This window comes from Symphalangus syndactylus, chromosome 5 (genome assembly GCF_028878055.3).
Source record: "Symphalangus syndactylus isolate Jambi chromosome 5, NHGRI_mSymSyn1-v2.1_pri, whole genome shotgun sequence".
Classification (NCBI taxonomy): Eukaryota; Metazoa; Chordata; class Mammalia; order Primates; family Hylobatidae; genus Symphalangus; species Symphalangus syndactylus.
Genome location: NC_072427.2, coordinates 21365647 through 21380902, shown reverse-complemented (window position 1 = coordinate 21380902; position 15256 = coordinate 21365647). Strand labels below are relative to the sequence as shown.

Here is a 15256-nt window from a genome sequence, read left to right as displayed (position 1 = left end):
AGTAGGAAAGCAAATGTCTGGGGGGCTGCAAACCACTGACAAGCTGGCAGCCTGTCAAAGCAGCCTTGGTCACTAAGGAGCACAGTGGTTGACAGGCTTGACTCAGCACCATCACTACAGGTGGCCTCTGCACATCGTTTAACCTCTCTGAGCCTCGGCTTTCTTCTCCGTAAAATGGAAGACAACTGTGAGATCTTTGTGAGGATTAAAGGAGAGAATCACCAGAAAGTGTTCAGCAAGATGCTGGGCACACAAGCAGGGCTTAAAATGCTATCTTCACTCTTACTAAAGAATGGCTAGGTGTCTGGGCCACTTTATAACTGCTAATCAGCATCCAAGTCCGAACAGCAGACAAAATGTGCTCCACCCTCCATGCCCTAAGGTCAAGTAAAGATTTCCCCACATTCATATAGTGTTTTATAAACTAGAAAAGACTTTCACATTCATAAGCTCACAAAAGCCTGTGAAGCCAGTTGGATGGGAATTACTAACTCTATGGTGAAGGAGAGGAGACAGTGAGGTTAAGGGATTTGTTAAGAGCTGGCTAAGGACAGAATCTAGGCCAGGACCCAGGTTTTCCAGGGACTGGCTCAGCATTTTTCCAACTCACGTTCTTCCCAGGAAGGAGATGTGTATCTGGGGTCAGGACAGGTGGTCAAACCTGCAATTCTACCATCTCTGCCTGCTCTCCAGCTACCACTGTGTCTGAGCAGGAAGGGATCCAGCCAGTCATTTCAAACCCTTCTATCAGCCTCCTCTGGAACCTGTTCCTGTGAATGGACCCAGGGTACAGGGATGGCTTCCTGTACCTAGAATTAGGCATGGGACAACAGCTACGGCAGGGCTAGGTCTGGCTTTGCAGGTAGCTGGAAACAGGCCTGGGTTGCCCCACTGCCAGTTGGGGAGAGAGGGAGGTGGCAGCCTTGCCAGGAAGAGCAATTATTAAAAGGGTGCAGACAGTAAGAGTCTCTCTGAAAGTGAGGCAACCTTTCCCACGGCCATTAGCATTTCCACTAAAAACTTGGCATCTGATAGAGGAAAAAAATGTATTTTTTCAATTGTGAAAAGGTCAGGCATATTTATCTGACTTAATAATTTATAATTAATATTTAATGCCTCCTTGAAAGATGACCTCTAAGCACCCAGCCAGCACCCTCTTCCCTTTACTCTACTAGTTCCTGCTGGGCACAGCCCCATGCCACCTGGGTTAGAGGTCAGAGGACACCTCCACACAGTCTGCTCCTCGTGGGCCCTGACTCCACCATCAGTGAAAAGACAGCCAGTCTCCCAAGTCTAATCCCAGTTCTGCCACATTTGAGTTCTCTGTGGCAGTAGCAATGCTGTAAGAAATAAGAAACCTCTTGAATGCTATAAGAAAATTATAAAATTCCTCTTCTCCACCCCCTTTTCCCTTTTTACCAGTAAGGGGTTCTCTTATGTTGAAAATCATCTGAAGGAAAGATGAAGGTGCCCAGAAAATTTCGATAGGCCCTAAAGCCAATGTCACTAGCCTGGAGGAGATCTTGGAGGTGACTTGACCATTGTGGAGCCCCACCCCTCACCCCTTCAGAAGGTCTCTAGAGAACTAAGTAGTACAGGGCTCCTGGTTTCCTAACCACAAGCTCCAGAATCCAGAGAAGGCCTTCCTTAGACAGTAGGAAGTGTTGTCCTCCCTCAGAGATGGGACAAACAGGGGAAGTCTCGGAAAGACCCTTGGGTGGAACAGGGTGGGGCCAGGCTCACTTGGAGAGGAATACAAGAGCCTACCTGCATGGTGAGAAGATTTTTTATTTGAAATATAGTCTGAGCAACATGAGTGTAGCCAAGAGGAGTAGGGGCTGGCCTGCCTGGGGCAGCAGCCTCTCAAATGGCACAAGAGCAGTACAAATATTCCAATGTCTGTGTGCCCCAACCCCACCTGTCAGGAAAGGCAGAACAGCAGAACAAAGACCCACCCACAGCGCCTTCTCAAGGGGTCTGGTTCTTGGTGCCTGCCTACCTTTGCCTTACCTCCTGCTCTGCCCAGGTTCCAAACAGAGGTGTGCAGCAGAGGTTTCTCCCACCCCACCCACAGAGACATGATAAGCCAGTGTGACAATTAGTTCTCAGGATTATTTTGAGGGAAAAGAATCAGAGAAGATAGGGAGGAGGGGCTAGGTGATCAAGGGCCCTCGCCAAACCAGACTAGGCAGAGCTCTTCCAGAGGGACTATGTCAGCACCCCTCATTTCCCTCCTTCTCAGGATCTAAAGGCAGGAAGGAGAGCTGGTGTCTGCAGGAAAATAGAGCTCTGAGGAGCGCCCTGGGCTGAAGGCAGCAAGCAGGAACCTCCCAGAAGAGCACAGCTGCTGTGGGGTTCAAGCCTAGTTGACAGCATTGCGGTTGGGCCACATAAGCAGCCTGGGGTTGGAAGGACACAGACAAGAGATGGGGTACCAAGAAGCAGCAAAAAGCATAAATAACAGAAGCAAATTCAGAGCTGTAAGGGTCCTGGCCGACCCCACATTTCCTGGGGCTGGGGGATACCCAGGACTGGCAGCTCAGGGCAGACACTACTCCAGGGTACAACTGGCCACACTCACACCGGGGGCAGAGCCTTTTATTTTCCACAGTCCGCACGGCAGGTGGAAGACGCTTCGGCACCACCCCTGACCATGCACACTGCAAAGTCTCCGGTCACACCTGAGGGGATAGTGCGTGGCTGTCCTGGTCCTGAGAGGCCTGTGGTTGACTGTGATCATTGTGGCCACCATCGTCCTCAGGGGCCGGGCCCAGCAATCTCCTCACCGCTGGGTCAGCCGACAAAGGCTCACCAGCACATTCTTCCAGTCCATTCTCTCTAGTCTCCAGGGGCACCTCCTCCCCAGAGCCCTCCTCTGGCTCTACCACCTCCACTGCTATCTCCGCTGCCGCCGCCTCCTCTTCCTCCTCCTCCTCCTCCTGGTCTCTCACCTTGTGGACAATGAAGAGGTGGCGGCTGAGGGAGCTGGCAGAGGTGTAGCACAAACCACAGAGGAGACATTGGGCTGTGGAGCTGTCCACCTGGTGCTGAGGTATGTGGCTCTGAAACTCGAGCCCCGAGTCTGTGGCAAAACTACATTTTGCACACTGAAAAAGGGACTTGTGCCTTTTGGTGGAAGAGACAGTTGCGCCATTGCTGGTGCCTGGAGAGTCCCCCACTCCACTGACTGGTCTTTTCAGATGGTTCACCTAAAAGGAGAGACAGCATGAGCAAAGTCCAGGCCAAGCCCTGGACATGAGCCCCTAGACATGACCATAAGCCCAAGGACTCAAAGAAAGCACCACCCAGACCAGAGTCACCCTAGCCCTGAACGCTGGTTTACGTTTGGTTTGTTTCAATTCTTTGTTTGTTTTGTAATGTAACATATGCATGTGTCACAATACTCCAAAGGCATGGGAAGGGTATAGAGACTACCCCACTCCCCAGGCCTGCTCTCCAAAGAACATATTACCTGGGTTTGTGGCTCCTCCAAGAGGTATCCTATGCATATACAAAAACAAAACTATCGTCTTTTATAAAATGATGGCATGCCATGCATACTTTTCTTTTTATTTTTGAGGCAGGGTCTCACTCTGTTGCCCAGGCTGGAGTGCAGAGGCACAATCACAGCTCACTGCACCCCTGACCTACTGGGCTTAAGCGATCCTCCCACCTCAACCTCATGAGTAGCTGGGACTACAAGTGAATGTCACCAAACCCGGCTAATTTTTTATTTTATTTCATTTCATTTTTGAGACAGGGTCTCATTTTGTTACCCAGGCTGGAGTGCAGTGGCATGATCACAGCTCACTGCAGTCTTGACCTCAGAGCTTAAGCAATCCTCCCACCTCAGCCTCCTGAATAGATGGAACTATAGGTGCACACTACCACACCCAGCTAATTTGTTTACTTATTTATTGTAGAGACAGAGTCTCCCTATGTTGCCCAGGCTGGTCTCAAACTCCTAAGCTCAAGTGATCCTTTCACCTTGGCCTCCCAAAGTGATGGGATTACAGGCGTGAGCCACCGCACCCAGTATATGCATGCTTTTCTTCACCCTGTTTTTTTTTGTTTTTATTTTTGTTTTACTTAACAACATAAATTGGAGCATGTCTCCATGGGAGAACATACAGAGGCTTCATTCTTCTAAAGGCAGCACACTAACCCACTGTGGGGATAAGAAGTCCCCAACGGCAGACATTTAGCTGAGTTCCATCTTTGTTACTGCACACAGTGCTGCAGCAAACATCCTTTAGCAGACTTCTTCATGCCCAAGGCAAAAGATCTCTCTAATAGATAAATCCTAGAAGCAGAATTGCTGGATCAAAGAGTATGTGCATTTTGGGGGAAGGGAAGATGTACATTTTACAACTGGACAGGTGTTGCCAAAAACATCAATCAATACCGCCAGCTACTATGTATGAAAGGGCCTTTGCCAACCACTGACACCATCTGATTAGGCAAGAAAGTTTTAAGAATGCCTTGAAACTCCAGACAGCTCTTAGGACTTCCCAGGCACACCTGACCCTTCTGTGGAACAGCACCCCCTACCACGGTATGGAGAGAGGCTACAGTGAGGAGGAAAAACCAGGCTGCTCCAGAAGTTCACCAGAAATCAGAATAGGGCATGGAACAGGGATGAGGTCATAGGGCAAGGGGCCAGGATAGCAGGTTCTAGGCCTGGCTCTTCCTATAACTAGTGAGAAGGTTGGGGGGTGAGTTGGTCAAACATCATTATCCTCATCTGACAAGGTAGTCCTGTGTGCTCCCGCCTCAGGACTGCTGTGAAGCAGAAAGAGAACGGTATGTGTGAAAATGCACCAGTGTCCACAGAGCACAGCACACCCCTACAGAGGGGGCCATGGTGACAGGGAAGCAACAGTAACAAAAGGCTGACAGGCCACCTATGGGTCTTTGTCCTTATCCCCTACTTGGGTCCAGTGCCAGGAGGGTCACACAGGACTAGAGAGTGACCCACATTGAGGGAAGCTGTCACTCTGGTTGTTCCACGGCCACAACAGTAGCCTTCCTAATGCCCTTCCAGCTCCAAACCTCACTGAGCAGCCAGCTCCAATGGGCAGGGAGCCCACACTCACCTGAGGGGAATGTCCACCCGGAGGTTTGACTTTGGACGTCTGGCTCAAATCAGGGTTTCTGATGCCATGCATAAGGCTGATATGGCTCTCCAGGAGGGAGGGCCGAGGAAAGCTGGGGCTGTCCTCTGTGCAGTACCTGCAGAAGCACAGCGGAGAGGTCAGGTAAGTGCCTGGGCCGCAGGCTCCCTCAGTGCTATTCACACCAAGGCCAGGAGGGAGGGAGTCTGGAGCAGCCTCCTGGGCTGGCTGGTGCTGGGACCCCGAGAGAGATCCAGCTAGCAGGCCGGCCAAGGTGGCAGACAATAGCACGTCAGAATACTTGCACTCTTGACACCTGGCGCTCAGCCACAATCTCACTGAACACCACCTCATGTCACCGCCCAGAGACCCAAGTGCTAGGCTAGTAGTCATAGTGAAAGAGCCTGGGTACATCCCAAGGCATAGGCAGATGGTGTAGAAGCCTCTGGGCCCCAGGGGTGCATGGTCACATCACCACCCCTCCTCTTAAACCTCAGGGTGCTTCGTGACTGATGGGCTGTGCAGTCCTGGGCTAGAGAGTGATGGGGGAGGGCTCAGGAGCTACCAGGTTCTGGAAGCTGGTTTTTGACCTGCCCCTGATTTCTGACTTAGCTGCAATTTCTTCCAGTTGGAAATCACTGTCTCTTGTCTTAGACACCTGATCTTGCAGCAGAGAAAAGCCCCAGTGTGCCATGGACAGAGTCTTTTGAACCTCAGGCCTCCTCACTACTAGCCCCAGGGACTCACCCACAGGTGTAGACCTTCTTTACTGTGTCGTGGTTGTTGCGGATGTGTTTACGCAGGCTGTTGGGGGTGTGGAAGGACTGTTCACACTGCCGGCATGGGTACCGCTTCAATGTCTAAGGAAGGAGGTGGCAACACACAAAGCATCAGAACTGTAAGATAGTTCTGGGTGCATTTTTCTTCTCAGATGCCATGGGCAGAAAGAAGGATACTCCCAAAGACCTCAAGATCTGTGGTACCCACCCTGCCCAAAGCACCAGGAACCCTAGGGGTTCTGGCTTCACAGAAAGAAGTCCAGAGGACTGGGCTCTGCGTTATGATTGTGTGACTGCACTTACCCGACCGTGGCTCTTTTTCATGTGGGACACGTAGCTCTCCCGATCTGGAACCCACTCCTGGCACTCCTGGCAGGTCCAGCCAGTGTTCCTCAGCCGCGGCCTGGCTTCCACCCTGCGGTGGGCTTCAGGCCTACCCCAGCGGCCAGAAGGCAGGGAGCTGCTCCGAGCAGCCACACTAGTGGCTGGGGGCTCAGTGGGAACTCGAGAGCCAGGGCGGCTTGAGGATGTGTCCGCTGAAGACTGGAGGCTTGACAGCTCGTCCACATTTCGGGGAACACCGTGGGTGCTCTGGGGATGGGGAGAGCGATTACTGACTGGGCAAGGGGAAAGATGCACAGAGTCAGACCCCCAGCCTGAGGCATGTGCCCTCCTCCCCAGCCTCTTCCCGCAAGGCATCCCACCTTGACATGTTGCATCAACTCCGGCTTCTGCACGAACAAGAGTGGGCACTCAGGGCACTTGAAGACGCCCACCTGCGTCTTGCTGACATTCTGGTAAAAATGCTGCTGAATGTGCCTCTTCTTGTTGAAGACCATTTCACAGGAGCACTTATAAATGAGCCTGATGAGACAAGCCCCAGGGGGTGAGGTGGCCATGGCACCACGCAGCCCCTCCACCCATCTCTGCTCTCTCTGAACCAGCGTCAAGTTTGGGAAAGCACTACCCTGAGCCAATGTGGACGCTCCCCTGCCTCAGGACATCCTTAGTACGACCCCAGGCACCTCTGCCACTAACCCCAGCTCCCTCACCCCTCCCTATGCCACCCCCTACAGCACCCAGGCTACTCCTCTCTGCCCCACAGGGCCTGCTGGCCCTGGAGCTGCACTCACTGGGAGGGTCTGTGGGGCTGGGTGGGGTGCTGGGTGGCACTGTGGTCCGCAGTGCTGCTGGCAGTCTTGAAGGCCATGGGGCAGAATGCACATTTGTGGAAAACCTGGCAGTGTCGCTCCTGGATGTGGCTTTTCAGCAAGGCCAAGGTCAGGTGGACGACACCACAGTGGATGCACCTAGACAGAAGTGGGGTAGTGTGGGTGTGGGTGGAGTAGAGGCAGTACTGGACCCACAAGTGGTGCTGCAAGAGGAGGGATGGAGAAGAGGAACAGAACGATCCAGGCACCTTCTCCCTCCCTCAATCACTTGGACTTCCACCCTCGACAAGTACACCTGAGGGTCTGCTTGCTACAGTCTAGCACAATGTGGCCACACAGTGGCCCCCAAGCCCAAGGCCACGCCTTGTACAGAAGGGAGAAACCCCAACCTTCCCTACACTGGCCAGAGGATATTCTGCAAACCAAAAACCTGAGCCTACCTGAGAGAAGTTGGTGGAAGTGAAGAGGGAAGAAAATGGTTCAATAATGGCATAAACAGTATTTAAGTGTGAGACAACTGCAGAAGTCCAAGAATTTCCGAAGGAGACTGCACAAAGCCCATGCCTTCCCACAGGCTGGTACGAGTAAGCAGGGATGGCCACTTAACAAAACATACAGTCAGGCAATGCTATGGTCACCAAAACAACAACTACATTAAAACAACCCTTAAAGCCCAGGAAGAAATACTCTATAGTGCTGTCCAGTGGAACTTGCTGTGATGAAAGAATGGTCAATAGTTCCACTGGGGCGGGCACAGTAGGTCACGCCTGTAATCCTAGCACTTGGGGAGGCCGAGGAGGGCAGATCACACGAGGCCAGGAGTTCAAGATGAGACATGGCCGACATGGCAAAACCCTGTTTCTACTAAAAATACAAAAATTAGCTGGGCATTGTGGCACGTGCCTGTAATCCCAGCTACTCAGGTGGCTGAGGCAGGAGAATTGCTTGAACCCGGGAGGCAGAGGTTGCAGTGAGCCGAGACTGTGCCACTGCATTCCAGCCTGGGGGACAGGGCAAGAACCTGTCTCCTGGGGAGGAGCGGGGGAAGCTCCACTGTTCATGTGGCCGTGTGGCTATTTAAATTAACGAAAAAATAAAAATAAAAATTCAGTTCCTTAGTTGCACTGGCCAGATTTCAAGCACCTGGTAGCCACAAATGGCTGGTACTATACTCTACTGGACCACGCAGCTCAAAAGTGCTGTGATGTCTTCTTGGTGGAACTATGGGGATAACTTTTCATTTCTTTTTCTCCCTACCAGTTTGTATTTTCTGAGTTTGTTTGGTGGGTATTTTTTTTATAATGCATAAATAAGATAAACAATTGTCTTAAACCATTTTTCTGAAATCGAGGCCGTATGGAACTTGCTTCAACTTCACAATATCTCTCTATAAATACTGCCTTTCCTTTTATCGATATCAGAGAATAATATGACCTTCCTCCATGCCAACCTGCATCCATAAGATTACTAGTCCCTCTCCTGTGTTCAGTCTTTCCTCCTGCCCATGAACACACACAGGTCTCCCCGACATGATGAAACATCTTTTCCCTCTCTGCTCTTCCTTTTTATCTTCCTTTTGTTGCAATACTGTCTGCCTTCATAATATTGACATCCCCATAGGCACTAAAGAGAGGCAGTTGCTTTGCTAAAATAAAAGGCATGCCTTCATTTAAGAATTCTTTGACTCCTGAATGTTACCCTTCATTTTACTATCTATCTATCTATCTATCTATCTATCTATCTATCTATCTATCTATCTATTTTATTTTTTTTTTTGAGACAGAGTCTTGCTTTGTCACCCAGATTGGAGTGCAGTGGTGTAATCTCAGCTCACTGCAATCTCCACCTCCTGGGTTCAAGCGATTCTACTGTCTCAGCCTCCCAAGTAGCTGGGATTACAGGTGCCTGCAACCACACCCGGCTTACTTTTGTATTTTTAGTAGAGACGGGGTTTCACCATGTTGGCCAGGCTGGTCTTGAACTCCTGACCTCAGGTGATCCACTGATCTTGGCCTCCCAAATTGCTAGGGTTACAGGCGTGATACATTTTCATAGTCCACATAAATGCCCACAGAATCCTGAACAATCTTTTTTCTTCCGTGTATTGGAAGGGAGGGGTAGAGAATCACCTTCAAAAATGTAATTAGCAATGAAGAGCAGCCCACGGAACCAGAAAGCTTTTTGTGATGAACTCCACAGAGCATTCATTACTAAATTTGTATATGCTTTAAATTAGGGTTTCTAAACAAGCTACTTACTTAATTTTCCTTTCTCTCCTGCCAAACAGAAGAGTGAAACCAACTTCTAGCACACAGAAGTATTTCCACACTACAAAGTATTATGAGGAGAAAAAAGCACATAATTCCACATTCATCCAAAGTGGCCAAGTACACCTGATATGCATATAGAATCTCTTAAGGGGCTTTATTTGTGCTGTTTGACCAAACTCCTGCAGAAACAGTAGAAATATATTATTTTCGAATGCTACTGAAAATTCCTTCTATGTATCTGGTAAACATTTCTTTGAGAAACCTCATTGAAAGTAAGAACACATGCAAAGTACCCTCAACGAAGGACTGAATCCAACGGGGTTTACAAGCTGATGAGAAAGTGTGCAGAAAAGAGTGCCAACCACATGACACTGCACTTGACCACAGTTTTTTAAGAGAAGATAGACAATTATGGAATCATATGTTGTGAAATATGTAGTTTTAGAAAAGATAGTAAACAACATAAAGTATTTAACTTTGTTAATAGTCACAAATAAGAAAATAACATTAAAACAGTCTAAACTTGCTTCCTTATGACATCATTAGCCACTCTCCAAATTATTAACAAAGAACAGAATAATTTATGAAATTCTGAAATATATGTGTATGCATATTTTACATAAAACACATATAAATTATATATATTTATATATTATATAAATAACCATATATATAGGCTTTTTACATTATCATCAAGTAAAAGCAAAAATAATACAAAACATAAAATAGTATTGTAAAACTCTGTAGTAGAGTTCAATAAAATAGAACATAAGTATCTTGAGAATTTACTAAAAAAATTAACATCCACAGAATGGGAGAAAATATTTGCAAATCTGACAAGGAACCTGTATTCAGAAGATATAAAAAACTCTTACAACTCAATTATAAGATGTCAAATAACCCAATTCAGAAGTGGGCAAATGATCAGAATGGACATTTCTCCAAAGAAGATGGAGTCCAGGCTGGGAGCAGTGGCTCACGCCTGTAATCCCAGCACTTTGGGAGGCCAAGGTCGGTGGACCACCTGAGGTCAGGAGTTCAAGACCAGCCTGGCCAAAATGGTAAAACCCCGTCTCTACTAAAAATACAAAAATTAGCCGGGCATGGTGGTGGGCGCCTGTAATCCCAGCTACTCAGGAGGCTGAGGCAGAAGTGCTTGAACCTGGGGTGGCAGAGGTTGCAGTGAGCTGAGATAGCGCCACTGCACTCCAGCCTGGTCAACAGAGTGAGGCTGTCTCAAAAAAAAAAAAAAAAAAAGATGGAGTCCAATAAACACATGATCAACACCACTAACCATCAGGGAAACGAGATACCATTTCACACCCATAAGGATGGTTACAATCAAAAAGACAATAACAAGTGCTGGCAAGGGTGTACAGAAATCAAAACCTTCATACACTGCTGGTGGGGATGTAAAAATGGTGCAGTCACTTTGGAAAATAGTCTGACAGTTTCTCAAAAAGTTAATCAGAGTTACTACTTTTTCCCTCTTTTAAAATTATGTTTTAAGTTCAGGGATACATGTGCAGAATGTGCAGGTTTGTTACATAGGTATACACATACCATGGTGGTTTGCTACACCCATCAACCCATCTTCTACATTAGGTATTTCTCCTAATGCTATCCCTCCCCTAGCCCCCCATCCCCTGACAGGCCCCAGTGCGTGATGTTCCCCTCCCTATAGAGTTACTGTTTGACCCAGCTATTCTACTCCTAGGTATCCAAAGCAACTGAAAACATGTCCACATGATAACTTGTACATGAATGTTCTTCAGCAGCATTATTCATATTATTCATTATTCATGAAGCCTCAAGGTGGAACCAACCCAAAGGTCCATCAGCTGACAAATGGATAAACAAAACATGGTATATCCCCACAGTGGAATCTCATTCAGCCATAATAAGGAAGGAAATACTGATATATGCTACAACATAGATGAACCTTGCAAATATGCCAATAATATTACATAATTCCACTTATATGATATGTCCAGAAGAGCTATGAGACAGAAAGTAAATTAGTGATTGCCTAGGGCTACGGGGATGAAAGAAGTGGTGGATATGAGGTTTCTTCTTGGATAGTAAAAATGCTCTAAAATTGTTTGCAGTGATTGCACAACTCTGTTATGAACACTGTAGTGTTGTGTATGTCTTCTGACTTCAACCACAGATCACTGAAAATTTTAATATCACTATCTTCAGTAATCCCTTTCCCTGAGTCACAATTCGTTTGGTCTAGCATTCCTTACAAAAAGGTTTGATAAACTGATTGCTTTTGAGACATTTCTTTTTACTTGTACATAAGAAAATATGTAATTAAAAACGAAAAGTATTAATCCATCTGTACAATTAAACATTTCTTGGGCCAGGTGCAGTGGCTCACGCCCGTAGTCCCAGCACTTTGGGAGGCCAAGCCAGTTGGATCACCTGAGGTCAGGAGTTTGAGACCAGCCTGGCCATCATGGTGAAACCCCATCTCTACTAAAAATAGAAAAATTAGCCAAGCGTGGTGGCGCATGCCTATAATCCCAGCTACTCAGGAGGCTGAGGCAGGAGAATTGCTTGAACCCGAGAGGTGGAGATTGCAGTAAGCCAAGATGCTGCCACTGCACTCCAGCCTGGGTGACAGAGCAAGACTCCATCTTTAAAAAAAAAAAAAAAATTTTATTGGATTCAAGATTCAAAGATAATATTTAAGTGTTGATTGTATTACTATTGGATTGGATTTGATCTTAGAACAAGCAGCATACACTTAAATCAAGGCTAGAAAGGTACTTTTAAGTGTTACAGGATACTGTAAAAACATATTTAGATGTTTGGTTTAAAATGTAGCCTGGGATGCTGCCAAGCAATGCTCTTCAGCAACTTGGTGGTAAGTGCTTTGTATAATCCTGTCTTAGGTTTGTCTTGTTTTTAATGTACTTTAGATACTCCATCCTCCGTAAAATGAAAAAGAAATCAGTCTACATTTTTGAATGTTTATAACAGCCAGGCATGGTGGCTCACGCCTGTAATCCCAACACTTTGGGGAGTTGAGGTGGGAGGATTGCTTGAGCCCAGGAGTTTTGCGACCAGCCTGGGCAACATGGTGAAACTGTCTCTACAAAAAGCACAAAAAGTTAGCTAGGCATGGTGGTGCGTGCCTGTAGTCCCAGCTACCTGGGAGGCCGAGATGGGAGGATCACCTGAGCTCGGGAGGTCAAGGCTGCAGTGAGCCACGATCACACCACTGCCCTCCAGCCTGGGTGACAGTGAGACCCTGTCTCAAAAAAATATAAAAATAAAATGTTTACCCCAAGACAGAAATGTGGGAGTCATTGCAAAACTTTAATATATGTGTTAGCTTCCCAGAATGATCTTTCTAAAACATACTAGCCAGATTACTACCCTGCTGCAAATCTTTCTGTAGCTCCTCAATGTCCACTGGAAAATGTCCAAATGCCTGCCAAGAAATATAAGGTCTTGCATGGCCTAGCCTCGCCTCTGCCAAACTCCTCATCCCTCATTCCATATAAAAGCTATTATCAAATCTTGATGCTTCTTCCTAAACCCCTCTCAAATCTACCTTCTCTCCATTCCCACGATCATGCCTTCAGTGAAACCCTCAGCATCTCATCTGGACCATCATACTTGCCTTTCAAGAAGTCTTCAGTTTCTCCCCTCACTAATATACGTGTTCGCTTCCCAGAATGATCTTTCTAAAATATACTAGCCAAATCACTCCCCTGCTGCAAATATTTCTGTAGCTTCTCACTGTCCATTGGATAAAGTCCAAATGTCTGCCAAGAAATACAAGGTCTTGCATGGTCTGGCCTCTGCCAACTCCCCCTAGTCTCATTTCTCCCCACTCCCACAATTCATCCTGACATTCCTCTATACAACCATACTCATCATTCCTGACACCTCTTTTGTGTATGCTGGTATTCTTCCTCAGGCCCTTGCCAGGTATGGTTTCCCTTCTTTTGCCTGAAAATCTCCTAATATCTCCTTTAGGAAGTTTTCCTGACCATTTCTCTACTGTGGGACTTAGCACTCTGAGTTATAATTACTTATGTTCTTATGTTTGTAACCTACCAGGGCAAGGGCTGTGTCTTAACTATTTTTGTATCCTGAGTGTCTAACACAATGCTAAAGACAATAATAAGTACACACAAAAAAGTCAAATGAACTAAAACCAAAAAAAAATTTAATACCAAAGAGCAGAAAATAAATTACAGATCAATGAGCTCTAGAGGGAAGTTTTTTCCCTCACTTTGATCTTTTTCCTGAAAATGACTTCTTGCTTATGTTTGACACAAAGGAGGAGATTCCATTTAAAATAAGAGTTTTCTTGGTTTTACCAAGAGGCTGATCCTTTTTTCCAGTCTCAGGTTTTGCCCATTTTGCCACAAACTGACAAAAATTAACAAAAAGAAAGATACTAAAGCCCTTTGAGTTTGACATCTTGCAGCTCCATTTGTTAAAACCTGCAAACATTTCCAAGTACTGTAATTAGTATATTCATTATTGAAACAGCACTTTATATTTAATGTGCCAAACATAACTTTGTGAGCAAATTAAACTTACATACATTTTAAAACCAAATAGACAAAGTATTATATGTCTAATCTCCCCAAAACTTCAAAGCTAATTTTTAAATATTTAAGTTTTTTAAACTCCTTACTCTTCTCTCTCTTGCTGTTCCTGTCTGCTACCAAATAAAAAATGTCTGTCCACATACCATCCAATGCTCTTGTCCTGTTAGACTGGAACCCAAGCCTCTTAAGACCAAAACTATCTGAAATGAGTTCTGGCTTAGGAAAAGGACCAGCCATTGGGCAATACCAGGACAGCAAGCCAGGCAGCACCCACCTGTAGCCCACCTTGCGGGCATAGTGCAGGCAATTCTCCTTTACATGGGTCTGGAAGTAGGCAGAGCGGCAGAGGACCCCACACTCAGGGCAGCAGTAGGGGGACTTGTGTGCATGAATCCGCTGGTGGGCACAGAAACTGCACTGGTTGGGCAGCAGCATCTGGCATACCTGGCAGGTCTAGGAAAGAACACCAAGAAAGCAGATCATGCAGGAGCCATAGGCCTGTGGCTCTTCAATCGGGGTTGTCTGGTTTTCTAGTACATGCATCAGAATAACCCCTTCCCCCAACCACTCTCTCTTCCAACTCTCGTGGACACTTCTGACACCCCTAGACCTCATTTCGAGTGCTGATACTGATACCCAAGCAAGCTTTGTCTGACACCCTATTAATCAGTATCAGACCTGACCCTATTCTCTCAAAGACCAGTTCCGCCCCTAGGACTGTTTCTTTCCTGTGGCTTAGCAGAGGACCAGCTTTTCCTTTGCAGAGGCCTGAAGCACATCTTGAATTCTAAGACCCCACTGCACCGCTAGACCCACCAGGGTCTCTGTCATAGCTCAGTAGAGGCAGTTCTTGCCATCTACCCCCAACATTGGCCTGTTAGAGACCTGCTCAGCACCTCTAGTCAGGTGGATCAGTGACTTCCAAAGTGGATCTGAGACCACCCTGCTTGGTACTCAGAAGGCTCTCAATATAGACTGACTGAGTGGTCTTGTCAGTTTCCATTGCTCTAGCCCTGTTTGCCCACTCTGGGGGTTAGGAGAGTTGCGGGGGTGGGGGTTGGGGGGTGGGATGGGTGGCGGGGCTTCCCTGAGCCACAGCTAAGCAAATATACCCACAGACAAGGGCAGATTAGGTAGCAGCTCCTTTGTTCCCAGCCCCAGGAGAAAACCAGGGGAAGTACAAGTACTACAACCAGACTCATTGACCTCTGATGGGCAGAGCTCTGACAAGCAGCCAGCCCAGAGGGAAAAACTAAAAGACTTAGCTGGTGCCTGCAGGCTGGAGAGGCCCTTCCTAACTTCTTAGTAAAGGGGACACCTGTCCTACTCACAGAGGGGGCCGCT

General features: G+C 47.2%; 1 protein-coding gene across 5 annotated transcripts in view; it reads right to left on the bottom strand.

Annotated features, from left to right (window-relative positions):
- Positions 1-1768: 1768 nt before the first annotated feature.
- The window catches only part of ZNF592 (zinc finger protein 592), a 54323-nt gene continuing 40835 nt past the window's right edge, over positions 1769-15256 (bottom strand). For all 5 annotated transcript variants that reach the window (XM_055277353.2, XM_055277352.2, XM_055277350.2 and 2 more), the window contains 7 exons: positions 14187-14365; positions 7027-7203; positions 6598-6757; positions 6197-6484; positions 5862-5974; positions 5097-5232; positions 1769-3209 (listed from right to left, as the gene is read on the bottom strand). In XM_055277353.2, the coding sequence (XP_055133328.1) occupies positions 2676-3209; positions 5097-5232; positions 5862-5974; positions 6197-6484; positions 6598-6757; positions 7027-7203; positions 14187-14365 (1587 nt within the window). In that variant the 3' untranslated portion in view covers positions 1769-2675. The remainder of the gene's footprint in view (positions 3210-5096; positions 5233-5861; positions 5975-6196; positions 6485-6597; positions 6758-7026; positions 7204-14186; positions 14366-15256) is intronic.